At 41.5% G+C, this 27534-nt stretch overlaps 1 protein-coding gene across 5 annotated transcripts in view; it reads right to left on the bottom strand.

The window, feature by feature from the left end:
• The window catches only part of QRICH1 (glutamine rich 1), a 53418-nt gene that overhangs the window by 9510 nt on the left and 16374 nt on the right, over positions 1–27534 (bottom strand). For all 5 annotated transcript variants that reach the window (XM_086698251.1, XM_025916247.2, XM_086698249.1 and 2 more), the window contains 4 exons: positions 9242–10279; positions 2692–2869; positions 1904–2058; positions 436–550 (listed from right to left, as the gene is read on the bottom strand). In XM_086698251.1, coding sequence (XP_086554377.1) covers positions 436–550; positions 1904–2058; positions 2692–2869; positions 9242–10279 — 1486 coding nt within the window. The remainder of the gene's footprint in view (positions 1–435; positions 551–1903; positions 2059–2691; positions 2870–9241; positions 10280–27534) is intronic.

Genomic DNA, 27534 nt, shown 5'->3' with positions numbered 1-27534 from the left:
GAGTGCATGCGTGAGAAGGGGAAGGGCAGAGAGAGAGGGAGACACAGAACCCAAAGCAGGCTCCAGGCTGAGCTGTTAGCACTGAGCCCACCACAGGGCTCGAACTCACGAACCATGAGATCATGACCTGAGCCGAAATCAGACACTTAACTGACTGAGCCACCCAGGCACCCCAATAAATTTTAATTAAAACAAAGAGAAGAGTAACAACCCAAGGCTCTGCATGCCCCCATGTCCTGGCCACACTGGGACCACGGGTTTCTCTGTCTGATGTGCAGTGCCCCTTCAGTATCTGGCCAAGCAGTACAGAAGTTCATGCTGGTGCCAAGGATTTATAGCCTCCTCACCCACATGCTGTCATAGCCAGCCACAAAAACAGCTGATCTTTTATAAACCCAGGTGGGAAAGACATCCAAGGACTAGGAAGACTCTTACCAAGTGGAGTGACTCGGGGCTGAACATCTTTCAGAACTTCATGTAGCCACTCCGTGAATCGAACATAATAAAGATCGGAGAAAATGTCATCAACCCTTCCATTTTCAAAAAGATACTAAAAGAAAAACAATAAAAGTTGTTGGTAGTCTCCTGAATAAAACTTTCAGGGTAAATAAACACTGTATCACTACCTCTCCCTACCTGTTTCTTCTTCCTTAACAAACCAACACAACAGGTCAAAAATGTCCAGCATGTGACGCTTCCACAGCACACTTCAAATCATGTGAAATGACCCTCACAACACTCTAGAGAGTAGGGTCAAAGGGGCAGATTTTGTGAATACTATTTCTCCCAGATAAGGCACTGTCTTGTGGTAGCAAAAAAACAATACAGGCTCTGGGGCCAGCCTCTTATTAGCTATAGTGTAAGTTAAATAACTCATCTGAGTATTTCAACTTTTGGGGCTCAGTTTCTTTGTAAATGGAAAGGACTGTGCCAGCCTTCTAGGACTAGGGACAGCATGGAATGAAACAGAGCATGTAAAGCAATCCACTCAGTGCCCTGGGTGACTGGGAAGAAAGAGGAACAAACTGGGGGGCAGACTTTTCTCAGGCCCAGGCAACAGGGTGGTCCCAACCAGCAAGTGCTTGCATCATACCGTGGGTTTCTCCACAAGAGCATTCACACACTAAGAAATCCGCCTTTGTTCTCTTAAACTGCCAGTTCTAAGACAAGTTTCCCTGTTATGTTTCACGTTAGATGTCCTGAAAGCCCAACTACAGCTGGATATTCTAGCTAGACTCTCGAATAATTATTCTGTGTTAATGCAGGGAACAATGAGAAAATGGGCTGAATGTTAGCACCAGGTTTTATTTTGGATAAATTACTTTTATGAAAACCATGTGTTTACTTTTAATGAAAAGTGTTATATACAAATCCTTTGTGATTAAAAAGTTTTAATATACCAAACATTTTAACAAAAATTTCTCTAGATGACAGAATTACATATGCTGTCTATTTTATTTTTTTTGAAGTGAACATGTTAGGTCTTTTGCAATTTTAAAAGATGCACATTTAAAAACTTATTATAGGGGCGCCTGGGTGGCGCAGTCGGTTAAGCGTCCGACTTCAGCCAGGTCACGATCTCACGGTCCGTGAGTTCGAGCCCCGCGTCAGGCTCTGGGCTGATGGCTCGGAGCCTGGAGCCTGTTTCCGATTCTGTGTCTCCCTCTCTCTCTGCCCCCCCCCCGTTCATGCTCTGTCTCTGTCTGTCCCATAAATAAAATAAAAACGTTGAAAAAAAAAAATAAAAAAATAAAAAAATAAAAATAAAAAAAAAATAAAAACTTATTATATAGTTGAAAGAAAACTTCCCTATAATCACTTGCTTATCATTTTACTAATCTGAGTAACCAGCAAATACCCAATGGGAACAGCTCAAACATGTTCCTGCGAAGTTGTTTCCTACCTTTTGAATACACAGGAAAATATAGTAGAGCACATCTGGATCATAGGGTTCACCTTCTCCATTTCGAGCTTCTCTTGTCATTAGACAGAGCCCATAATTCAACTCAGCCACAGCAGAAGAGATGAGATCTTCCTGGAATCGAAGCAGTTGGCGCCCTGCAACACAAGCCAAAGGTAACCCCCAAAGGTGAATGGGAGGGGATCTTGATAACAGTAATCTCTTCACAGGTTGCTCAGATCCCCAGAAGGAGGGCTCAGAGAAGACACTGATCATCAGGGTGCTAAGACAGAAATGGTCACCTGTATCTAAGGTCAGAATTGGCCCACTAAGATAGTAATCCTGTATGCCCTGTTTACACCAAGGCTTTCCTTCCCACAATCCTTCCCACCACACATACCCCCAACGTTATTAGGGCCAAGACATGAAAGCAAAAACAAAACCCCCAAAATCTACACTTTAAGAGGAAGAATACGAACATATTGCTAAGGAAGAAGGCCCTTGAGCACACTCACTGGTCCTATCTCCTTCCAGAATTTACTCTGCCCAGATCTGCTAGGTTGACTCCAGAAATCCATGTGTACAAAAATGTCTGGTTTTGGGCAAACACCATAAATCCTGCTCATTACCAGCTTGTTGCTGGTCTTGAATTTAGCATACTATTTCACATGGTGATCCCTAACCCCCAGAGCCAAGCGACACCACTTTTCTGCCATTTTGTCCTCCAGCTGCTTTCATACCACTGCATTTTAGACAGAGTCCACCCTCCTCTCTCCTTCACAAACACTCACTCCCAATGGGTGCCAGTCTGTTCTGAGCATCCTTCTCTAACTCAGCATTCTTGGTCTGGGCCCAGTTTTTCCATACTTCAAGCCCTTCTTCTGGTTTCAGAGAATTTGGAAGCAGAAGTTCTGGGGAAGGCTGTGGCTGTGACTGTGGTTCAACTTCAGCAACCTGGACAGTCTGAGCCTATGAGAGAGAAACCATCAAAATGTGTCAATATTGTTTTCCATCAGGCCCTTCCACAATACTGTTAGAAAAATGTTACCTGTGGTTTTTTTTTTTTTTTATTAAAAACAACAACAAAAAAACCAAAAAACAACTTTCTTCTACTTGTCCTACTTCCAAAAAATTTTGTGGAGTTCTACTCCTTACCCCAGGGAGAGCTAAGGCTACTGCAGTGCCTCTCAGCTCTGGCTGGACTTCTGAATCTCTGAATTACAAAAACCAGTATCTGGGCTCCACCCAGAATCTTTTTTTTTTTTAATTTACAGTAACCTTTGTTTTCATTGATATTTCATTTAACATAATTTCAAAGAAGATCTGTGCTGTAAGATGAGCCAAACAACAGAAACCCTAAAGCTCCTAAGAGATTTTTTTCACACTGTTCTGAGTAGGACATGAGGTTTTGGGGTCCCCAATGTTGATACTTAACATTTTAAAATTTTTTATTATTTTTTTAAAGAATTTATTTATTTATTTATTTATTTATTTATTTATTTATTTTTATTTTTTTTAAATCTTTCTTTTCAACGTTTATTCATTTCTGGGACAGAGAGAGACAGAGCATGAACGGGGGAGGGGCAGAGAGAGAGGGAGACACAGAACCGGAAACAGGCTCCAGGCTCCGAGCCATCAGCCCAGAGCCCGACGCGGGGCTCGAACCCACGGACCGCGAGATCGTGACCTGGCTGAAGTCGGACGCCCAACCGACTGTGCCACCCAGGCGCCCCCTAATTTATTTATTTTTTAAATTTATATCCAAGTTAGTTAGCAATAGTGCAACAATGATTTCAGGAGTAGATTGATACCTAACATTTTACCTCTTGAGATTTTACCAATAGATACAGAAAGAAAAGAGAACATCAATACACAAGAATTAAACTGTAATAAGAAGCTCTTGGGTTACATACCACCCACCTTTTTAAGGCTGTAATGATAATGAAGGATTTCTTCTTCTGGAAAGTTCAATGTCATTTTTTGTTTTGTTTTGTTTTGTTTTTTAAGTAAAATGTCACAATATGTGAAAATGTTGCACTTGCTTCTCTTAATACGCTAAAAATGGTGGAAGTTTTTAAGTTCTTCATGAGTCCAAGCTGGGTCATGACTACTACTTCTGGGGATACTTCTGGGGTCTATTCAACACACTAATTCCAAGTTTGGCAACCATCAGCAAAATGACCTGCAATTAAGCCCACAGACGTCTTCCAGAGTGGCAGAATCTTATTCCCATAATGTCAGCTAAGGTTCCAGAGGTGGCTAGGAAAACCCAAATGTTCCCTGGATCCTGAGACAGATGATAAGCACCCAGGCCTGCAAAACTACTGAAAAGAAGACCAGCAGCCAGTGACGGGACACTACCTGCTTTTGCACAGCCAATGATCCTACCAGAAGCAACAAGTGCTGCGTTGCCAAAGCCAATCCAATGTAAAGGCACTCGAACTGCTTTTCCATAGGTCTGCACCAGTTGACAAGGCATACAAGCCTTGAGGCCCCAGAATCTTTTTAAACAGATTAGTCTTTCAAAAACCTTCTCACATAAGAAGGCCATTCTAAAGTTCAGTCATTTCTCAGAACTACTGGCCCAAAGCACAGCTTGTCAAACTATAAAGTGCAAACAAATCACTTAAGGATTTTATTAAAGTGCAGATTCTGATTTGAAAGGTCTCAGGTGGGACCTGAGATTCTGCATTTCTAACAAGTTCCCAAGTGAGGGAGCTGGTTTGCAGAACACACTTTGAATACCAAGTGTCCAGAGTAGTGACCATTAAACTTTTGGGTGCACTTTAAAAACTTCTGGGCTGCTTTTAGAAAATACCCATGACTGGGCCTTATCCTTGCAGATTATGATTTAATTGGTCTGAGGGGGGGGGTCTGCCACCAGTACTTTTAAAAGCTCCCAGGTGATTCTCATATCCAGTCATGGGTGAAAATCATCCTTTTTAAAAGAAAAAGGAAAGTACAACAAACAAGTTATGTTCTCTCCCCTGCAACTGTAAGATGAGAGGGTTAACACTGAAGGATCTATATGGCTTCTCTAGCTATATATAAGGTTGGTTTTCTCCCCACCATATTCCTTCTCAATAATACTGCTCTATTTCCTAAGGACATTTTTGAAGACAAGAGGCACTACTCTACCTTCCTGCTTCCAAAGGAAGTCATCCCATCCCATCCTCAATGGTCTAACAGCCAAGCCATGCACACAAAGGGGCAGAGAAATGTCCATGAGCCTCAATCACAATCCTCATTTTGGGCAGGATAGATAGCATCATAGATACCAAGCATAGATTCTTGAGTCTCACTCACTTGTCTATATTCTAAACAAATTCCTTTGAGCCATTCATCATGCCAGGGCCTACCCAAAGGGCTAAGCAATGTCAAATTATTCAAACTGAACGCAAAATAATTTATATACGACACATTAATCTGCTTGTCAATAAATAAAAATAAAAACTCTCCTTCCTATCTCTGCTCAATTAAACAAGGAGATAAAACAGTATCAGTGCAAGGTTCTTAAATGTTTGTCAACCCAGGAATTCCACTGTACACGCTTCCCAGTTCAACTACCAATCTCCTTGGTGAGTCTTAACCACTTTTCCAGTTTGGATTTCCATGTTTGTGGAAATGATTGCTAACTATGCACCTCCAAGCTAAACATCCCCTTAATATACCCAGGGGGTACTATATGTTTCCAAGTGAACATCTTACAACCAACCACCTCAAACTAATATCTACAGAGAGAACTCAGCATCTTCCCCATCCAAAACTATTCTCCTCAGAGTTCCCTCCCTACCTTGTTCAACGGCAACACCATCTACCCAAGCTGCAAAATCTAGTAAGAGTCTGAATAGGTAAGTAGGTGGGTGCCAGGGCATGTGGGGCAGTACTTTGCTTCTGGTTTTTAGACAGGTGCCCTTCACCCACTAATGTAACATTCCCAAGCATCTTGACAGTAAACTTCTACATCTGTCTAAATGTCAGTGGGTAGGGGTGGTAGTGATCCCAACCAGGATGAAAACTACTGATGTAAGTGGGGCCTTATATACTGTGGTGTAGAGTTTTCCTATTTATAATGGAGTCCTTGGAGAGTTTTAAGCTGAGAAGTGACACAATCTTACATTTTAAGAAAATTATTCTTGCTGATTTATGGAGAATGGATTGAAGAACGAAGGTACTGGTGGCCTGGACTAGGATGGTGACAGTGGAGAGAATTTAAGAAATTCTGAAAAGTGTGGCGGCAGAACCAAAGTGGCTTCTTGAGAAACTGGCTGTGAGAGTAAGAGAAAGGAGACTCAAGGATGATTCTTGGGTTTCTGGTTTAAACAAATGGGTGGAGGATGGTACCACTTTCTGAGAGGGAAGTTTTTTTTTTTTTTTTTTTTTAACAGTACATGTATATATGTATGTATGTATGTATGTATCTATCTATCTTTAAGTAAACTCTATACCCAGTGTGGGGCTCAAACTCAACCCCAAGATCAAGAGTTGCATGCTCTACTGACTGAGCCAGCCAGGTGCCCAGAGGAGAAGTTTTGACAGTGGTAGAGGTGATGCTAATGAAAAGCTGAGATATCCTCAGTAAATCCAAGGAAATGAAAAATAGGCTGCTGGATGTGTGCGAAAGGTTCTAAGGGGAAAAGCATGGTCTAGAGATAAAGATCTGCGTCAATGCAGCACAGGCTCTGGGCTCCAGAGCCAGTCTTTCCAGGGCTAAAGCCCAACTCTACTAAATACTAATCCTGGCTCTGGTCTTACTGGTTTAATCTGTGTCTCAGTTTCGTCCTCTGTAAAATAGTGGTACACACCTCATGAAGTTGATGTGAGAATTAAATGAGTTAATATGTGTAACACTGAAATAGTGCCTGGCAGACAGTGTCAGTGACTATCCTCTTCATGGCATCAGCCATCTAGAGGGTGCTGAAAACCATGGCCATGGACAGAAATCCCTTAGGGAGAAAAGAAGGCCAGTACTGAGCTCTGAGGAACATCTACATGTATGGTTTAGACAGAGTCACCAGCAAACTCTTCTGAGAAGGAAAAAGAACCAGTAGGGGTAGGAGGAAAAACCACACCAGAAGAGAATTCCAGGAAGACAGGTATGATCTGTTGTTTAATATGTTGCTGTGAGATAAAAACAGACATGCCTCTTAAATCTGGCCAAAAAGAGGTCACTAATAACCTTAACAAGAGCAGACTCAAAAACTGAAGAGAAAACCTTTTAGAAGGGAGAGTCGGCTTGCGCAGATAATGCTTTTGAGAACTCTGGGAATAAAGCACAGTGGAGAAACAGGGCAATAGATGGAGGTGCATATGAGCTCAAGGGAGGGCGGTTTCACCATAAATCTGGTTTTAAAGTGGGTGATAAGAGAACTTACATAAAGGGTATGGCAGGTGAAGGACCACAACACTTTGTCATCAGCTCTCCTTAGGGTTCAACTCACATCACAATATCTTCCCCACAGGCTGTGAGTACTCCAAGGGCAGAGACTCTCTATTCATATTTGTTCCCCAGCACATAGCACTAAGCCTAATAAGGAAGGCAGAGGGATGTCTGTGGTATAAATGGATGAACTCATCTTTCCTGCATGATGGGTATTCTTCTCAATTTTTCCTTTTCCGGTAATACCTGATATACATTCCTGTTAAGACTTTCCCAAAGGAAACATTGCCCCTGAAGAATACAGGCCTACTAAAATGAACTCCAGAAAAGATCTTCTGATACAGGGTCCAGAAGTACAAAGTAAAAGAGGACTTTTAAAGAGGATTGGCTTGCGAACTGGACCATGAGGCCCAAGAAAGCTGAGAGCCCTGATGTCCTCCATACTGGTGAGCAATAGCTGAGTGCAGAGCTACATCATACTCCAGGCTGGTCTCTTCTACGTGCAATTAATTCTACACATCTGTACTTGACTCTTCTTGTTATCACAACTTTTAGGATTCTGGAAAAATTTCCTACCAAAAATCAGATCAAACTCAACTCTTCACTTTGGGAAGATAAATCCTTTGCCTCCCATGCCAACTCCTCTCCCATAGTTCCCCTCTCATGTTGCACTAGGCCATGTCCCTTCTGTCCATTCCTGGTTCTGTATTCATGCTGCTTCACTCTGGTCAGTTGAACCTATAAACTAGAGATCAAATACCACTTTTTTCCACAAAGATTCCTCTGCTGACTTTTTAACCTAGGATAGTTTCTGAATACCAAGTTTATTATATTCAAAAAATAGAAATCATACATTCTTACTCCAAAACTGGACTGGAAGCTACCTGAAGCAATGACTCTGTCTTGCTCAACTTCTAGGCCTGACAGCTGGATATTTAATAGGTCCTTAGCAAAGTCACCTAAGTTAATATATTATCTATGAAACCACTTGGTCAGCCTTTGCTTAACCAATTACATATGGCCTGAGTTTCTGAGTATGGGCGCTGTTTGTTCCAGCTCCCTTGCATACATTCCCAGGAGTCCCTGAAACACACTGCCTTCAGCAGTCCCATGAGACGAGAGTCCCTAAAGTTTACTAACAGTCTTAAGGAATAAATTTATCCATACCTCTGTGGTATCCTTAAAAAAATTTAACAATTAGAAAACATAAAAGAATCAAGCAATTTTAAAGTTGAAATTTCAACAGGGTTCTATTATTGTAACTTTTCTGTAAGTCTAAAATTATTTCAAAATAAAAGTTAAAAATTTTTTTCAATATAGTTTCCATAACAAAATTAACCAAAGCTTGACTATTGTTAAATACCTTTGGGAAATCACATTGCAGTGGTGGCTCATCTGACACTCCCAAAGGTTATCACTTTTAACAGGCCCTCTGGAAAGTGTTTTTGATCATCTAATTCACCTACATTGTGTCCACAGATGATAACTAAAAAGGAATAATTTCACAGCCTCTCTGCTGTGATGAGTTTACAGTCTAGTGCATACAGTCTAGTGAAAACTAGTTTTCATCTAGTGGATGAAAGTCTAGATCCATTCGTTTGTAATGCAGAAAGTAGCTTATTAAATGCAGATTAACACTTAGTGTGTCCCGTTAGTCTTTACCTTGAACTTTACTCTTAAGAGATTATAAAGAAGCACCTGAAGCATCTACCCCCCCAAAGCAGTTATTGATCGTTTCATCTACCTCCAGTTACCAGGACAGAACTCCTGCTCATTGCATAGCTTCACCTGCTGCTTCTATTCCCCCTCCCCAACCTCAACCAAAATATAAATATTATATATTACTGCAAGACCAACATCGTTGCAGTAAATAAGCCAGAGGTGCTGAAGGTTACCAGGAAAGTTCTGTGTTGCCCTGAGCCCCAGGGGAGCAGGCTGCCCTACAGAGAAGTCTCACTTACTGAACAAGTAACCTGGAGCTGCTGCTGCTGCTGCTGCGGTGGTGGCGGTGGTGTCTGTTCCTGGGGGGTTTGTTGTTGTGGCTGCTGCTGGGGGTCCCATATGTGGACAGTCTGAGCTGTATTCTGGTATGTGCCTGCCACAGCCTGCACAGCCACTGGAATGTGGATGTTGCCATTCATGAACTGTGCTGGAAAGAGAGAGTTTGCAAGGGTCTGCACTACCTCTTCATGTGAGTTTTTCACTACAGACGTGGTGCCCACCATCTTCTCCTTGTCATCCTCCAGCTTTACAGCTGCCAGGGCCGTGGGTGAGCCACTGACGTGAACTGCATTGTAGGCTTCCTGGGGAATGGCAATGTGGGTAATGCTCTGCTGTTGAGGATCCCCACGGGGCTGGGCAGAGTAAACAGGGATGGTCCAGGTTTCTCCTGTAGGGCTAGTAATGGTCCCAGTGGCACTATACAGGTGGGCACTGTCTACTGTCAGTAAGTCTGGCCTCAAAGACACATAACTCTGCTGCTGGCCCTGTGGAATGGCCAGCACAGTAGCCACCGGCTGCCCTGAGATGGCATAGGACACAGTGATGGGCATGTCCACTTTGCGTTTCTTCACTGGCTGGAGGACACTGGCTGTGCCAACCCGTCGTTCCCCTTCCCGGGGTGAGCCCTGCTGAGACGGTGGTGGGGAAAGGGCACCCACGGTCTGGATTTGGATCTGCTGACCCCCAGCAAGAGACTGGCCGGCCACCAGCTGAGCCTGGATCTGCTGATGTGGGATGTGCTCCTCTGGGATCTCTGCAGCCTGGATCTGCTGGGCCGCCTGCACGTGCTGCACCTGGATCTGGGCTGCCTGCAGCTGCGAGGGGCTGGGGCTCTGCAGAGACGGGGTCTGGATGGAGGGGGCTGCCGGCTGTGGTGCTTGGCCTTGGATCTGCACCTGGACCTGGATGGGCTGCTCAGCAGGCTGGTGAACGGTGAGCTGCGGGGAGAGCTGCTGAGCCGAGACCTGCTGCGGAGACTGCTGTACCTGCACCTGTACCTGCAGCGACAAGATTCACCAGTGAGTGAACCAGGCAACATTAAGAATTCAGCCCCGGGGCGCCTGGGTGGCGTCGGTTAAGCGTCCGACTTCAGCCAGGTCACGATCTCGCGGTCCGTGAGTTCGAGCCCCACGTCAGGCTCTGGGCTGATGGCTCAGAGCCTGGAGCCTGTTTCCGATTCTGTGTCTCCCTCTCTCTCTGCCCCTCCCCCATTCATGCTCTGTCTCTCTCTGTCCCCCAAAAAATAAATAAACGTTGGAAAAAAAAAAAAAAAAAAAAAGAATTCAGCCCCAAAAGGAAGAGATCTCAGGGAGAGGCCCTAGGTAATGTGAGGAGAAGGGGCTTCTTTGGAAGACCCAAGGCTTCTTTGGAGACCATAACCCCCAAAACCATGTGCATAATTCTCCAGCATCACACAGCATTCAGAGCAACAATTAGCTACCAGAGCAAGTAAGACTATCAACTCAGATCTCTGAAGAAAATATCAGAACTTCTGCTTATGTTTTAATTATTGTTTTAAGGTGTGACCCCACCCCTTTGTTTTTGCAGATTGGTATAGTACAAGTGGATAGTTTATAAAAATATATTTTGGTGTATGATCAAAAACAGTTTATCCATGGGGTGAGTAATAAAAAGTGTGGGGACAGGGGCACCTGGGTGGCTCAGGCAGTTAAGCATTGGGCTTTGGCTCAGATCATGACCTCGTGGTTCATGGGTTCAAGCCCTGCATTGGAGTCTTTGCTGACAGCTCAGAGCCTGGAGCCTGCTTCGGATTCTGTGTCTCCTTCTCTCTCTGCCCTTCCCTCACTAGCACTCTCTCAAAAATAAGTAAACAACAAAAAAATATATACTAAAAAAACAGTCTGGTGGGGACCAATGTTCTAAAGGGTCAGCAAGACAAGTACATTTTACAGGCATGCAATTCTCAACCCAGGATCAAAACTACTCCCACCACAGACTAGTGGAAAACACAGTAGAGACAAAACTCTTGAATTTGGAGAGATCTCCCAATATTGCTATTAAAATGTAGGCACTGATAGGGGCGCCTGGGTGGCGCAGTCGGTTAAGCGTCCGACTTCAGCCAGGTCACGATCTCGTGGTCCGTGAGTTCGAGCCCCGCGTCGGGCTCTGGGCTGATGGCTCAGAGCCTGGAGCCTGTTTCCGATTCTGTGTCTCCCTCTCTCTCTGCCCCTCCCCCGTTCATGCTCTGTCTCTCTGTCCCAAAAATAAATAAACATTGAAAAAAAAAAAAATGTAGGCACTGATAAATAATTTCTTAAGATTATCTATTTTTTTAATGTTTATTTACTTCTGAGAAAGAGAGAGTGCAAGTGGTGAAGGGGCAGAGAGAGAGGGAGACACAGAATCCGAAGTAGGCTCCAGGCTCTGAGCTGTCCACATAGAGCCTGATGCAGAGTTTGAACTCACGAACTGCGAGATCATGACCTGAGCCTAAGTTGGACGCTTAAGCAGCTGAGCCAACCAGGCACCCGTTAAGTAAGGTATCTTCAAAAAAGAAGCATTAAACAAACCCACAAGATTCCTGACAATTTAATCTAAGGAAGGTTACTATATCCTCCTTCTGATTTCTGATGATAATGCAGTTCATTTCTTATTGCTGTTACCTCAGCATACAAAGCAGCATGAAAAGATGCCTTGTATAGCCTGTAGTTAAAAAAGAAAGAAAGAAAGAAAGAAAGAAAGAAAGAAAGAAAGAAAGAAAGAAAGAAAGAAAGAAAAAGATATTTCCTTCAGACACACATATCTAAACTCTAAACACTGGTAGGAAGGTAGAAAGGAAGGCAGATGAGAGATTTTATCTATCTAATAAAAGAAGGAGACACATCGGGGTGCCTGGGTGGCTCAGTCGGTTAAGCGGCAGACTTCGGCTCAGGTCATGATCTCGCGGTTCGTGAGTTCAAGCCCCGCGTCAGGCTCTGTGCTGACAGCTCAGAGTCTGGAGCCTGTTTCAGATTCTGTGTCTCCCCCTCTCTCTGACCCTCCCCTGTTCATGCTCTATCCCTCCCTGTCTCAAAAATAAATAAAACGTTAAAAAAAATTTTTTTTAAAGGAGACACATCACAAAAATAATCAAGCATGGTGCTAGGACAACTGGCTATCCATATGAAAACAATGAAGTTGCATCTCTTAATTATTTCATACACAAAAAAATTAAAAAGGATCTGAACAAACATTTCTCCAGAGAAATGCAAATGGACAATAAGCCAATGAAAAGTTGGTCAACATCATTAGTTATAAGGAAATGCAAATCAGAACCACAATAAGATGCCACTTGAAAGCCATTAAAATGGCTATAATTAAAAAAAGACCAAACTACTGGGACCTCATCAAAATAAAAAGCTTCTGCACAGCTTAGGAAACAATCAGCAAAACTAAAAGGCAACTGACAGAATGGGAGAAGATATTTGCAAATGACATATCAGATAAAGGGTTAGCATCTAAAATCTATAAAGAACTTCTCAAACTCAACACCCAAAAAACAAATAATCCAGTGAAGAAATGGGCAAAAAACATGAATAGACACTTCTCCAAAGAAGACATCCAGATGGCCATGGAAATGGCACATGAAAAAATGCTCAACATCATTTATCATCAGGGAAATACAAATCAAAACCACAATGAGATACCACCTACACCTGTCAGAATGGCTAACATTAACAGCTCAGGCAACAACAGATGTTGGCGAGGATGCGGAGAAAGAGGATCTCTTTTGCATTGTTGGTGGGAATGCAAGCTGGCGCAGCCACTCTGGAAAACAGTATGGAGGTTCCTCAAAAAACTAAAAACAGAACTACCCTATGACCCAGCAATTGCACTACTAGGTTTTTATCCAAGGGATACAGGTGTGCTGTTTTGAAGGGCCACATGCACCCTCATGTTTATAGCAGCACAATCAACAGCAGCCAAAGTATGGAGCCCAAATGGCCATCGATGGATGAATGGATAAAGAAGATGTGGTATATATATACAATGGAGTATTACTCAGCAATCAAAAAGAATGAAATCTTGCCATTTGCAACTACGTGGATGGAACTGGAGGGTACTGTGCTGAGTGAAATTAGTCACAGAAAGACAAAAATCATGACTTCACTCATATGAGGACTTTAAGAGACAAAACAGATGAACATAAGGGAAGGGAAACAAAAATAATATAAAAACAGGGAGGGGGACAAAACAGAAGAGACTCATAAATATGGAGAACTGAGGGTTATGGGAAGGGTTGTGGGAGGGGGAATGGGCTAAATGGGTAAGGGGCACTAAGGAATCTACTCCTGCAATCATTGTTGCACTATATGCTAATTTGGATGTAAATTTTAAAAAATAAAAGATAAAGTTAAAAAATAATAAAAAAAGAAAATAGTACAGTTTTTATTCTCAATAAATAAATATTTGATTAAAAAAAAAAAGACTGACAATAACAAGGGTTGACAGGGATGTAAAAAAATTGGAATCCTCATATACTACCAGGAGGAGTGTAAAATTGGTACAGCTGCTTTGGAAAACAGTCTCAAAAAGTTAAACATACCTATGACAAAGATATGAAAAACCCACAGGACCCAGCAATTCCACTCCTAGGTATATACCTAAGAGGAATGAAAACTATGTCCACATAAAAATGTAAATACAAATGTTTATAGTAGCCTTATTCCTAATAGCTAAAAAGCAGAAACAACCCAAATGTTCATAAATTGATCAATTAAAAATATATTTGGTATTTCCATAGAACAGGGTATTATTTAGCAACAAAAAGGAATGAATGAAACTTTGGTACAACTTAGATAAATCTAGTGAAAACACTATGCTAGCGGCACCTGGGTGGCTCAGTTAGGCATTCGACTCTTGATTTTGGCTCAGGTCATGATCTCATGGTTCATGAAATCAAGACCTGAGTAAGGCTCTGTGCTGACAGTGTGAAGCCTGCTTGGGATTCCCCAACCCCCCTCTCTCTCTGCCCCTCCCCTGTCCTCTCTCAAATAAACATTAAAAAAAAAAATATGTTAAGGGAAGTCAATCACAAAGACTAATGATTATCTAAGAGCACAGGATTGGGGAAAATATAAAGGGGTAATGGGTACAGGGTTTCTTTTTTGGGTTGATAAAAATGTTCTAAAATTGGTTGCAGAACTCTGTGGGTAGATTTAAAAACTGGTGAATTATATACTTTATTTTTTTAAATTAATTATTTTTATGTTTATTCATTTTTGAAAGACAGAGAGAGACAGAGCACAAGCAGGGGTGGGGCGGAGACAGAGGGGGACACACAATCTGAAGCAGGCCCCAGACTCTGAGCTGTCAGCACAGAGCCTGACACGGGGCTCGAACTCACGAACCGTGAGATCATGACCTGAGCCAAAGTCGGAAGGTCAACTGACTGAGTCACCCAGACGCCCCTGAATTATATACTTTAAATAGGTGAATTATATGAGAATTAGATCTCAGTAAAGCCATTACTAATTAAAAAGATAAGCAAGGAGGTTATGTAAAGGGCATAATAGACCTTGAAGTCAGACTTGAACTTGAATTGCTGGTATACTTTCCTAGCTGTGATTCCCCTTAGATGTAATATAAAGGGGGAGAACACCTAACTCCCTAGAGTTGTAATGAGCATAAAATAATATTTACCAATATACAGCAGGTGCTCAAAAAGGAGGTTTCCTTCCTTACGAGCATTATTTCTTCTTTGTAGACTTTGTTTCGAGAGAGAGGGTGTGAGCAGAGGAGAGGCAGAGTTAGAATCCCAAGCAGGCTCCATGCTATCAGCATGGAGCCCAATGTGGGGCTTGATCCCACAACCGTGAAATCAAGAGTCTGATAAGCATTATTTCTTTACAACAGTGAGTCTCAAAATATAGCTTCCAGGCCAACAGCATCAGTACCCAGGCACTTTTAGAAATACAAATTCTCAGGTCCCACCTCAGAACTACTGAATCAGAAACTCTGGGGAACAAGCCTAGCAATCTATCTTAACAAGTTTTCCAGTTGACTGATGAAGGCCCATGTTTAGAACCAGTGCTTTACATCAAGGACATAAAGGAAACTATGAAACCAATTACTATAGAAGCTTTTTTGGTCCGGGGATCATCTCAAAAAATTATTGAGGACCCCCACTAGCTTTTGATTACATGGATATAGATGTTGATATCTACTGTATTAGAAATTAAAACTAGGGCACCTGGGTGGCTTAGGTGCTTAAGCATCTGGCTCTTGGTTTTGGCTGAGGTCATGATCTTGTGGTTCATGGGTTTGAGTGCCACATCGGGCTCTGTGCTGACAGTGCGGAGCCTGCCTGGAATTCTGTCTGTCTCTCTCTGGCTCACTCTCTCTCTCAAAAATTAATAAGTAAACCTTAAAAAAAAAGTCCCTTGATGTGGCAAACCTCATCTAAAAAAAAACAACAACTAAAAAAACAACAACTAGGATATCACACAAACCAATCTTGTTAACATAAATAACACATGCCTATGAAAAGGCATACCTAGGTTTATTGTGCTCCCCCCACACAATATAGGTTTTTATTTTTTTAATGTTTATTTATTTGAGACAGAGAGAGCACCAGCAGGGAAGGGGCAGAGAGAGAGGGAAAGAATCGAAGCCCTGACCTGGGGTTTGAACTCAAACTATGAGATCATGACCCAGACTGAAATCAAGAGTTGGATACTTGGGGCGCCTGGGTGGCGCAGTTGGTTAAGCGTCCGACTTCAGCCAGGTCACAATCTCGCGGTCCGTGAGTTTGAGCCCCACGTCGGGCTCTGGGCTGATGGCTCAGAGCCTGGAGCCTGTTTCCGATTCTGTGTCTCCCTCTCTCTCTGCCCCTCCCCCGTTCATGCTCTGTCTCTCTCTGTCCCAAAAATAAATAAAAAACGTTGAAAAAAAAAATTAAAAAAAAAAAATTAAAAAAAAAAAAAAGAGTTGGATACTTAACCAACTGAGCCACCCAGGTGCCCCTTTTATCATTATATTTTTTATAGTGATCTGTTGAGATCTTTGATGTTACTAAGTTACTTGTTATAATTGGGGACCAATGAACCTTGCCCATATAAGACCACGGCAAACTTAATTGATAAATGTGCATGTTCTAACAGCTCCACCAACAGGCCTCCTTATTTCCAGAGACAAAATACTGAAATTAGGCCAATTAAAAACAACAGCTTCTAAGTGTTTAAGTGAAAATAAGAGTCATTTCCAAAAGCTAGAAATGACTAAACTTAGTGAGAAAGGTATGTCAAAAGCCAAGGCAGGCCAAAAGCTAGGCCTCTTGTGCCAAACAGTTAGTGAAGCTGTGAATGCAAAGGAAAACTTCTTGAAGGAAATTAAGTGTTACTCCAGTGAACACATGAATGATGAGAACACCAACTTTATTGCTAAAAGGAGAAAGTTTAAGTCAGCCAAAGACTAATTCAGAGCAAGACCCCAACTCTCTTCAATTCTACAAAGGCTGAGAGAGAGGGGAGGAACCTGCAGAAGAAAAGTCTGAAGCTAGCGGAGGTTGGCTCATGAGGTTTAAGCTGTCTCCATAATGTAAAAGTGTAAGGTGAAACAGCAAGTGCTGATGTAGAAGCTACAGCAAATTATATAGAAGATCTAGTTAAGGTAATTAATGAAAGTGGCTATACGAAACAACAGATTTTCAATGTAGATAAAACAGTCTTATATTTGAAGATGCCATCTAGGACTTTCATAGCTGCAGAGGAGAAATCAATGCCTGGCTTCAAAGCCTCAAAGAATAGGCTGACATTGTGTTAGGGGCTTATGCAGCTGGGTAACTTTATGGTGAAACTGAAGTTCACTTATTATTCCAAAGGTCCTAGGGCTAAGGCCCTTAGGATTTATGCTAAGTTTACTTTGTTTGTACTCTATACATAGAAAAACAAAGCCTGGATGATAGCACATCTGTTTAACGTGGCTTACTGAATAATTCTAAGCCCAGTGTTGAGACCTACTGCTCACAAAAAAAAAGGTTCTTTTCAAAATATTACTGCTCACTGACAATGCATGTGGTCATTCAATAGTTCTTAAATTTTTTAAAAAAAATGTTTATTATTTTTGACAGAGTGAGAGAGAGAGAGAGACAGAGCATGAGCAGGGGAGGGGCAGAGAGAGAGGGAGACACAGAATCCAAAGCAGGCTCCAGGCTCCTAGCTGTCAGCACAGAGCCCGACGCAGGGCTCAAACTCAGACCATGAGATCACGAGCTGAGTCGAAACCAAGAGTTGGATGCTTAACTGACTGAGCCATTCAGGTGCCCCAGCAATAAAGTATTTTTAAATTAAGATATGTATACTCTTTTTTTAAAGACATAATGCTGTTACATACTTAACAGACTACAGTTTAGTCTGAACAACTTTTATATGCACTGAGAAACCAAGTCATTTGACTCACTTCAGTGCGATATTCACTCTATTGCAGAGTCTAGAACTGAATTTGCAGTATCTTTGAAGTATGCATGTATTTGCCAAAAAATTTTTTTATAAGAGTTGCATTTTTTACATTTTTTGCAACTTGCTTTAATGGCTGACTTAATTGAAGACAGCTGGATTCTATTTGCTTCTGCATTCCATCTGTTGTGTATACATCACATGTGGCATCTAAAAAACTCCACTGTACATTCATAAGAAAATGAGAATGAAAAAGGCAGGTAACATTTCAGTATTCTAATAAAAACAGCTTTGATTTTAAGAAGTCCTGCAAGGGTACTGGGGATGACCAATCTTGAACCACCCTTTAAGAATCACTACTACAGGGGTGCCTGGGAGGCTCAGTGGGTTAAGTGTCTGACTTCAGCTCAGGTCATGATCTCACAGTTTGTGGGTTTGAGCCCTATTGTTGGGCTCTGTGTGGACAGCTCAGAGCCTGGAGCCTGCTTCAGATTCTGTGTCTCCACACCCCCCACCCGCCCCTCCCTGCTAGTGCTCTTTCAAAAATGAACATTAAAAAACAAAAACAAAAAAAACTACTATAAGGGCGCCTGCATGATTCCGATGTTAAGCATCTGACTTTCACTCAAGTCATGATCTCATGGTTTGTGAGTTCGAGTCTCACATCGGGTGAGCTCGAGCCCACTTTGGTGGGTGAGCCCTGCTTCTGATTCTCTCTGCCTCTCACTCACTTGCACCCTCTCTCTCAAAAACAAACAAACAAAAAAAACCCCCACTACTATAGAGTTAATTACATAGTACAATTTATAATTGTTATTACCTCCTTAAAAATGAAAAATTTTTAATCTGGTTATCACTAAATTATAGCTCATATGCTTCATAATTTTACTGTATCTCTTTTAATGGATTTTTTTAAGAAACCATTTATCAACATTCAAACTTCCAACAGAATCAGAAACAAGTTATCACAATTACTATGGAAATACTATGGAATCAGAACTGGGGTGGGGGGAGGATCTACTCCTCACTCCAGAATAAACCAGCGCAAGTAATCTGATGCCATTTTAGATACAAAGTAGCTAGAATTTAAAATTAGAGGAGTAAGAGCTAAGAGTTATAGCACTTTGTGACATTTCTTTACCAATGTCAACATATTGAGTAAGAAACCATACATTTTGTTTATAACCTTCAATCATAACTATCAAAGGTCAATAAGAATTAAATGTTATTTTTATTACCTCCCTTCCAATTTTTATTCATATGAAAACGTAACTTTATTTTTTTAATAAAAAAATGAAATTTTACTCAAAGAAGAGGAAACAGAACTGAAGTGAAGGAGGAGGAGAAAAAGAAAAAAAACCTAAGGAAGACATTCAGAAGTTGGTATTGTGATTCACTAGTTGCTCTATGTTTCTTAACAGGTTTACCTATAATTTTCAAGATTATATTTAGATCAATTGTCTCGAAAAAATTACAGATAACTACAGAAAAAAAAATATATATATATAATAAAAAGGCATTTTTAAACTTAAGCCTAGATTTAAGATGATTCTCAAGAGGTACAAAAAGGAAAACTATCATCTCTAAACCTAGCATATCCTAGAAAAGTTACATATCAAATAGGAGAGGGGGACATTACTAGGGGCATGAATTTGGTTTTATTGTTTCAAAAACCACTGTTTCTCACCTCTCAATCCCTCATGAATCACACCATGTTTTAGTTCCCTTCACATTTAAATTATTCAATCTTATTGGGGCACCTAGGTAGCTCAGTTGGTTAAGCATCCATCCTCTGCTCAGGTCACGAACTCAAGGTGTGTGAGTTCAAGCCCCACATTGGGCTCTCTGGTGTCAGTATGAAGCCTGCTTCAGATCCTCTGCCTCCCCTCTTTCTGGCGCTCCCCCTCTCATGTTCCTTCTCTCTTTCTCTCTCTCTCAAAAATAAACAAACCTAAATTTTTTTAAAAATTATTCAACCTTCTCATTTGGCTCCCTACCTTCTCCAGAGTTTCTAATTGCCTTTTTTTTTCCAGTTGATCAGAAGAGACACTTAAAATAACTATACTTCTGAGCTCTTGACCACATAATATGTACCGCACTACTACTTTCTTCTTGAGCATTCTGACTTTCTATTTCAACCTGGACAGACTGCTTTCTGGCTCTTCTGTATGGCTACCACACTGCAATCAGATCTCAATTCTGAGTTGGTTCTACCATTTCTTTTATTTTCGTGACTTTTCTTAGATTCTTTATTTCATTGAGTATACTATCAATTAAGTTTTTCAGAAAGTATGTCTAAATGTGGTCTGCAGAGCAGCACATTCAACATCAACCTGGAAATTTGTTAGAAATGAAAATTCTCTGGAAATGAAAACATTATGCCAAAGAGATATCTGCACTCCCATGTTTAGAGCATTATTTACAATAAACAAAGACATGAAAATGAAGTGTCTGAACAGATGGATGAAAAAGTTATGGAATATATAAAAAATGGGATTTTACTCAGCCATAAGAAAGGAGGAAATTCTGCCATTTGTGACAACATAGATGGACTTTCTAGGGCTTTATGCTAAGTGAAATACGTCAGAGAAAGGCAAATACTACACAATCTCAAAATCCAAACAAAAAAAGGAACAAACCCATGGGGGGAAAAAAAGAGATCAGATTTGTGGTTACCAAAAGCAGTGAGTGGGGAAAGGAGGAAGAACAGGATGAATGTGGTCAAAAGGTACAAACTCCAAGTTATAAGATATGCTAGGGATATAATAAACAATTGGATGGATGACTGTAGCTAACAATGCTGTATGATACAGAGGAAAGTTAGTAGAGTAAATCCTAAGAGTTCTCATCACAAAGAAAAAAATTTATCTTTTCTTTTTTAAAATTTTTTTTTTTTCAACGTTTATTTATTTTTGGGACAGAGAGAGACAGAGCATGAACGGGGGAGGGGCAGAGAGAGAGGGAGACACAGAATCGGAAACAGGCTCCAGGCTCCGAGCCATCAGCCCAGAGCCCGACGCGGGGCTCGAACTCACGGACCGCGAGATCGTGACCTGGCTGAAGTCGGACGCTTAACCGACTGCGCCACCCAGGCGCCCCAAAAAAAATTTATCTTTTCATCTATATCAGATGATGGATGTTAACTAAACTTATTTCGTGATATACTTAAGTCAAATCATTAAGCTGTAGACTTAAACTTATATAGTGCTATATGTCAAATATATCTCAATAAAATTGGGGGGAAAGTGCAAATTCTCAGAACTGACTCCAGTCCTACACTCAAGCAGAATTCAGGGGTTGGGAGGGGTGGGGGAAACAGCCATTTCCATTTTAAGAAACTTTTCAGGTGATTCTAATGCACCCTGAAGTTTGATAACCACTAGTCTAGAAATTTTATTGGACCTCATTTGTCAATGTTATTAGTTTGTAGATGGTTAATCTTCCTTTTCCTCAGTGTTCAGAACCTAAGTAATCCAGAGCTCAACCCAACATTAAGACTAAGTATTCCAACCAAGAAACAATGAGAAACCATGAAGTAATGCATGTATTACCTCAATTAGGAATCTTTTCTTCCAATCACTGAAACTAAACAAACAAACATCTAATATCATTTCTTGATTTTTTTTGTTTTCTTTCCAGCTAAAATGTAAAACCAAGATTTCATTTAAAGGAGAATCGGGGTCCTGGGTGGCTAAATTGGTTGAGTGTCCATGTCTTGGTTTCAGGCCAGGTCATGATCTCACGGTTTGTGAGTTCAAGCCCTGCATCAGGCTCTGTGCTGACAGCACAGAACACATTTAGGATTCTCTCTCTCTTCCTCTCTGTCTGCTCCTCCCCCACTCATGCTTGCTCTCTCAAAATAAATACTTTAAAAAAGAAAAAAAAGAAGAATAAACTGGGGCACCTGTGTAGCTCAGTCAGTTAAGCATCCAACTTCAGCTCAGGTCATGATCTTGCAGTTCATGAGTTCCAGCCCCACCTGGGGCTCTCTGCTGTCAGCACAGAGCACACTTCAGGTCCTCTGCCCAACCTCCCCCCCCCCTTTGCCCCTACCCCACTCACATGCACATGCTCTTGCTCTCTAAAAAATAAACATTAAAAAAATATTTAAAGGAGAATAAACTCAGTGAGTGTGTCAGGTCAATTTCCAAATTCCACCTTATAAACGATTTTAAACTTTTTTTTTTTTAAGTTTACTTATTTTTGAGAGAGCAAGCAGGGAAGGGGCAGAGAGAGAGGAAGACAAACCCAAGGAGGCTCTGCACTGTCAGCAGATTGGCAGCACAGAGCCCGTCGCTTAACTGACTGAGCCCCCCAGGTGTCCCCTCATGAACAATTTTATTTCCACAAGAAAGAATAATTCTTCTCTTACATTTCTCTGAAGCTTCACTGGTCCAATACCCATTAGTTACATGTAGTTGCCAATTACTTGAGATATTCAAACTATGATGTGCTACAAATCAGGTGCTACAAGTACAAAACATAACCAGATTTCAAGGATTTGTATCAAAGAAGGGCAAAACAGTTTATCAGTAATATTATACTGATCACATGTTGAAAAACTATATTAGATTAAATAAAATGTGATTAAAAAAATCAATTTCACCTCTTGTATTCCCTTTAGAAAAGAGGCTACTAGGGGTGCCTGGCAGTCAGAAGACCATGCTACTCTTGATCTCAGGGTTACGAGTTCAAACCCCACACTGGGTGTAGGGATTACTTAAAAAAAAAAAAAAAAACAAGAGAGAGGCTACTAGAAAACTTACAACAACGTATGTGGCTCACATTCCATTTCATGTTCTGAGTCTTACTGAGGAGGGATGGTTAGGGACAGTGCTCAGTGTGCTGGCAGACGACCAGACTAGGTGAGGAATCGTACACCTAGGACCAAACCTTTTAACAACTAGTCTAGCAAAACTTTAGGGACCTTGATAGAATTTCACTGTTCAAATAACACTCTTCTGAAAACTAGTAGTCTTTACCCAAGTATTAAACATTTGCTAAACTCTGTTTTTTTTAATGTTTTTTAATGTTTTAAAGTTTTTAATGTTTATTTTTGAGAGAGAGGGAGAGAGAGACAGAGACAGACAGAGTATGAGCAGGGGAGGGGCAGAGAGAGGGAGACACAGAATCCGAGGCAGGGCTTGAACTCACAAACTGTGAGATCAGGACCCGAGCCGAAGTCGGACACTTAACCAACTGGGCCACCCAGGTGCTCCTGCCAAACTCTTATGATATAAATGAACTTAGAAATATGGTAGGGAAGAGATTTAACTGTGGGCAAAAGGCTGGATATGAAGGGGCAGAAAAGGCAGCAATAAATGGGTCACCAATCCAATCAGGATCCCAATCAGCCCACAAAGTGCCTGTGAGAGAATAGCTGACGGTAGTCTTGTTTTTGGCTGCAAGACCATGTTTGGAGAACACATCATATTATGAGCACTGCCTCTCAAGGCAGAAGCCAGAATCACTGTCCCAACATCCTCTTCTGCAGCTAGAATGCAGGCATATGACCAAAGCTTCCCAAATTAGACACACTGTATGAAATTTGGACTCAGAGGGGAACAACATGAGGAAGCAGGAACCACAACCTCCATTTTCTGGTAAGAGTGGAGAAATATGGCAGAAATGGAGCAGGATGGCATAGATCCCAATGAGAGACTGTGGTAGGGCAAGGAGCTGGGCCCAGGGGTATGGCAGAAGGTCTCCGCCAGAACAGGCCTGCAATGTGACCTGAGTCCTATTCCTGGATGCACAGCCTCCAAGACCCATTCTCTGGCCCTCCTGTAAATTCCCTGAGTTAACAGCTATCCTTTAATCAATTTTTTCTGAATAAATGAGGGAGATGAGGGGGAATGCTGTCTGATATTTGTAACTAAAAACCAATACCCAGATGGATACAGAAAATATCACATCAAGTTGAAAACTTTAAAATAGTATTTTTACCTTGGGAAAGGGGGTTGTTTAGAAGGGTATCAGAGATTTGAACTGCATTTGTAACAGTTTATGTATTAAAAGAAAAAAGGGATAAAAATGACATATTACCAACAGCGTGGGAATCTTATTTATAAATGTTTGGATACTTTTCAAAACTCTAAAAGGCAACGGGGGCCATAGGTAGGAATGGCATTAATGAGAAGTGGAAGAAGAAAACAAAAGCAACTATTATTTATTTATCGAGGATTACTATGTGCCAGTGTGCTTATAACCTAGTATTTTATGTAATCCTCAAAGTAACTACAATATGAATTCTTTTTATTTTCATGATCTAGATAAGGAAATGGACTCTATGTGGTTAAATCACTTGCCTAAGATGACACACATCTAAAGTAGCAGAGGCAGACCAGATTCTTCTGTCTCAGAGTCAAGTCTGGCTCTTAATTAACTTTCCTCATTCTCAGTAGCTCACACTACGATGAGGGGTTAGGGACCATCCAGCATGGAGGAAATGTGCAACAAGAAGAAAAAGAGGAAGAGGGACAAAAGTTGAAATGACAAACGGGGAAGAGTTGCACTTTGAGCCACTGAAGCCTTGAGATCTTGACTTCTAGCACCAGAAGAAGCAAGTGATGAGAGGTCTCTTTCCCCAGAGTATCCTTCACTTGTGAGGCCAGTTTGACCAACCAGACTTGTATGAAGCCTCAGTTCCTGCCCTGTAGGAACTGAGAAGGGCAGAGAAGAAACAAGCCAATTCTATGGGTGCTAAGTGAAACCCAACACCTGCGATTCACCATCAGAAGGCCTTCTCTCTGGCACATGCATTTAACTTCAAGTGGATGCTTTAGGAAGCACCCAACTCAAGAGGGCTCTTGAAAGGGAAGATCCAAATGAATCCCCGTCACCTAGCTCAGGCCAACCTACCAGGAACAGGAAAATTGGGGTCTTTTCTAGTATTGTACACACTGTCAAGGCTCTTACATGGGAGCTCTTGTTTTTGCCTTCAGAAGGTACTTCCTTAACTTAAATAGATGTAGGGTACTGTTATGTAATAAGAAATACATATTTTGGTCTCTCTGGTTCCTGGCTGGAGCTCCTAAAACCTTCATTAATTTCCTAAGTGATAATAAAAGTGCCAGGAGCATCATGTATTCTAATGATGTATTCATGCATTCAACTCTTAGAGGGCTCCTGGATGGAGGCTGGTCACTGGTAAGATCAAACCATGATTAAAGTTTGATACCTTCAGGGGCGCCTGGGTGGCTCAGTTGGTTAAGTGGCGGACTTCAGCTCAGGTCATGATACCGCGGTTCATGGTTCTAGCCCCATGTTGGGCTCTGTGCTGACAGCTCAAAGCCTGGAGCCTACTTTCGATTCTGTGTCTCCCTCTCTCTGCCTCTCGCCCACTCATGGTCTGTCTCTCTCTCAAAAATAAATAAAACGTGGGGCGCCTGGGTGGCGCAGTCGGATAGGCGTCCGACTTCAGCCAGGTCACGATCTCGTGGTCTGTGAGTTCGAGCCCCGCATCAGGCTCTGGGCTGATGGCTCGGAGCCTGGAGCCTGTTTCCGATTCTGTGTCTCCCTCTCTCTCTGCCCCTCCCCTGTTCATGCTCTGTCTCTCTCTGTCCCAAAAATAAATAAACGTTGAAATAAATAAATAAATAAATAAATAAATAAATAAATAAATAAAACGTTAAAAAAAAAAAAAAACCAAAACAAAACCAAAGTTTGGTTGGGGCGCCTGGGTGGCTCAGTCGGTTAAGCGTCCAACCTCAGCTCAGAGCTGTGCTGACAGCTCAGAGCCTGGAGCCTGCTTTGGATTCTGTGTCTCCCTCTGTCTCAAAAATAAATAAAAACATTAAAGAAAAAAATTGTTTTTAATTATTTTTTATGTTTATTTTTGACAGAGAGAGAGAGACAGAGCAATAGCTAGGGAGGGGCAGAGAGAGAAGGAGACAGAATCTGAAACAGGCTCCAGGCTCTGAGCTTGTCAGCACAGAGCCCGATGCAGGGCTCGAACTCACAGACTGTGAGATCTTGACCTGAGCCACCCAGGTGCCCCCCCCCCCCAAAAAACTTTTTTAAATAAATAAAAACAGAGCTTGGTATTTCAGCCCATGCTCCACTCTGTAAAGAAGAGGGGCTAGAAATTGATTTACTAATGGATCATACCCATGTGCTGTAGGCTCCATAAAAATCCCAAAAGTATGGGGGGTTCAGGGAACTGTGTGTCAATGAATACACTCACATGCCAGGAGGGTGGTACACCCAAACTCCAAAGGGACAGAGGCCCCTCTATGTCTTTATTCTGTTCATTTGTATCCTCTATTGTATCATTTATTATATAATATTCCAGGAAACATGTTTCCCTGAGTTCTGCCAGTTGTTCTAACAAATTATGAAACCTAAGGAGGGGTAGGGAGAACCCCAACTGATAGATGATCAATCAGAAGTACAGTAACCTGGGACATGTGATTGGTGTCTGAGCTGGGGGGAAGTCTTGTGGAATTGATCCCTTAACTTGTGGGACCTGATGCTAATTCCAAGTAGACAGCGTCAGACTGAATTACAGGACAGCCAGCTGGTGTCAGAGAATTGGTAAATGTGGGAAAAACCACACTTTTGGTAGTCTGAAGTGTGAATGTGTTAGTAGTAAGGGAACACAGTGAGACTTATTCAGATAGCTACTCTTCTAATTAACATGTACCTCTGTCTCCCACCAATTCACTAAAACTGTTTTAAGAATGTAATTACTTTGTATACATACAACAAGGTATGTGTTGCACAGATTAAGTCAGAGGATAAAGGCAACTCTCTGAGGTGATGACAGATGTTTTTTAAAAGGCAATCTAATTTTGCCATAATTTAAAAAAAAGCAATCTAGAAAACAGCCTGAGCTCTCAAGACAGTAAATTGTTTTAAATATCATTAATATATACTTAATTTTTAATTTTTCTTACTGTTTATTTTGAGAGAGTGGAGCAGGGACAGAGAGGGAGAGAGAATCTCAAGTAAGAATGCCAAGCATGGAGCCTGTCAGTGAGGCTCGATCTCACAACTGTGAGATCATGACCTGAGCTGAAATCAAGAGTTGGATACTTAACTGACTGAACCACCCAGGCACCTGACATAATTTTTTATTATCAAAAGGATTAGGTTGAGACACAATATAGTTGACCCTTGAACAACTTGGGTTTGAACAGCATGGGTCCACTTATATGCAGATTTTTTTTCAATAAACGCACTATAGTACTGAAAATGTATTTTTTCTTCCTTATGGTTTTCTTTATAACACTTTCTCTGGCTTATTTTAAGAATACAGTATAAATACATACACCATATAAAATACATATTAATTGACTACTAAGGTTATCGGTAAGGCTTCTGGGTCCACAGTAAACAATTAAGTTTTGGGGGAGTCAAAAATTATAAGAAGATTTTCAACTGTGCAAGGGATCAACATCCCTAACCCCATGTTGTTCATGAGTCAACTGTACTATGAGGCAAAGAGCCTTTTCACCCGTGAATTGAGAAAGGCAGGTCTGTTCAGTACATACACATGTCACCTCTCTAGCCTCATCCATTCTTTCAGTGCACTCTAGTTACACCAGCTTTTTTGCCATTTTTTAAATAAGCAGGCTTCAGGCTTTCGGATTTGGAATGCTCTTTCCTCAGATAATCACGTGGCTCATCTGCCAACTCTCCTTGGTCTTAACTCAAATGTCAAGAGCACATTGGGGCTTACCCTGGTTACCTCCATCTGCTTTTTTTTCACTCCTCTGCATTATCACTATATAACAAGATTTTTCTTATCTTACGTACCATCTATCTCCTTCCAGCTATAATGTATGCTCCTGTATACAGGGAGCTTTCTGTCGGCTCACTACTGTACCCAAGCATCTAGAGTAAAGGGCTTTACA

This window comes from Puma concolor, chromosome A2 (genome assembly GCF_028749965.1).
Source record: "Puma concolor isolate L17-30 chromosome A2, mPumCon1.1.hap2, whole genome shotgun sequence".
In the NCBI taxonomy this organism is placed as follows: Eukaryota; Metazoa; Chordata; class Mammalia; order Carnivora; family Felidae; genus Puma; species Puma concolor.
Note: the sequence above shows the minus strand (reverse complement) of the source record. Positions and strands in the feature narration are given on the sequence as shown.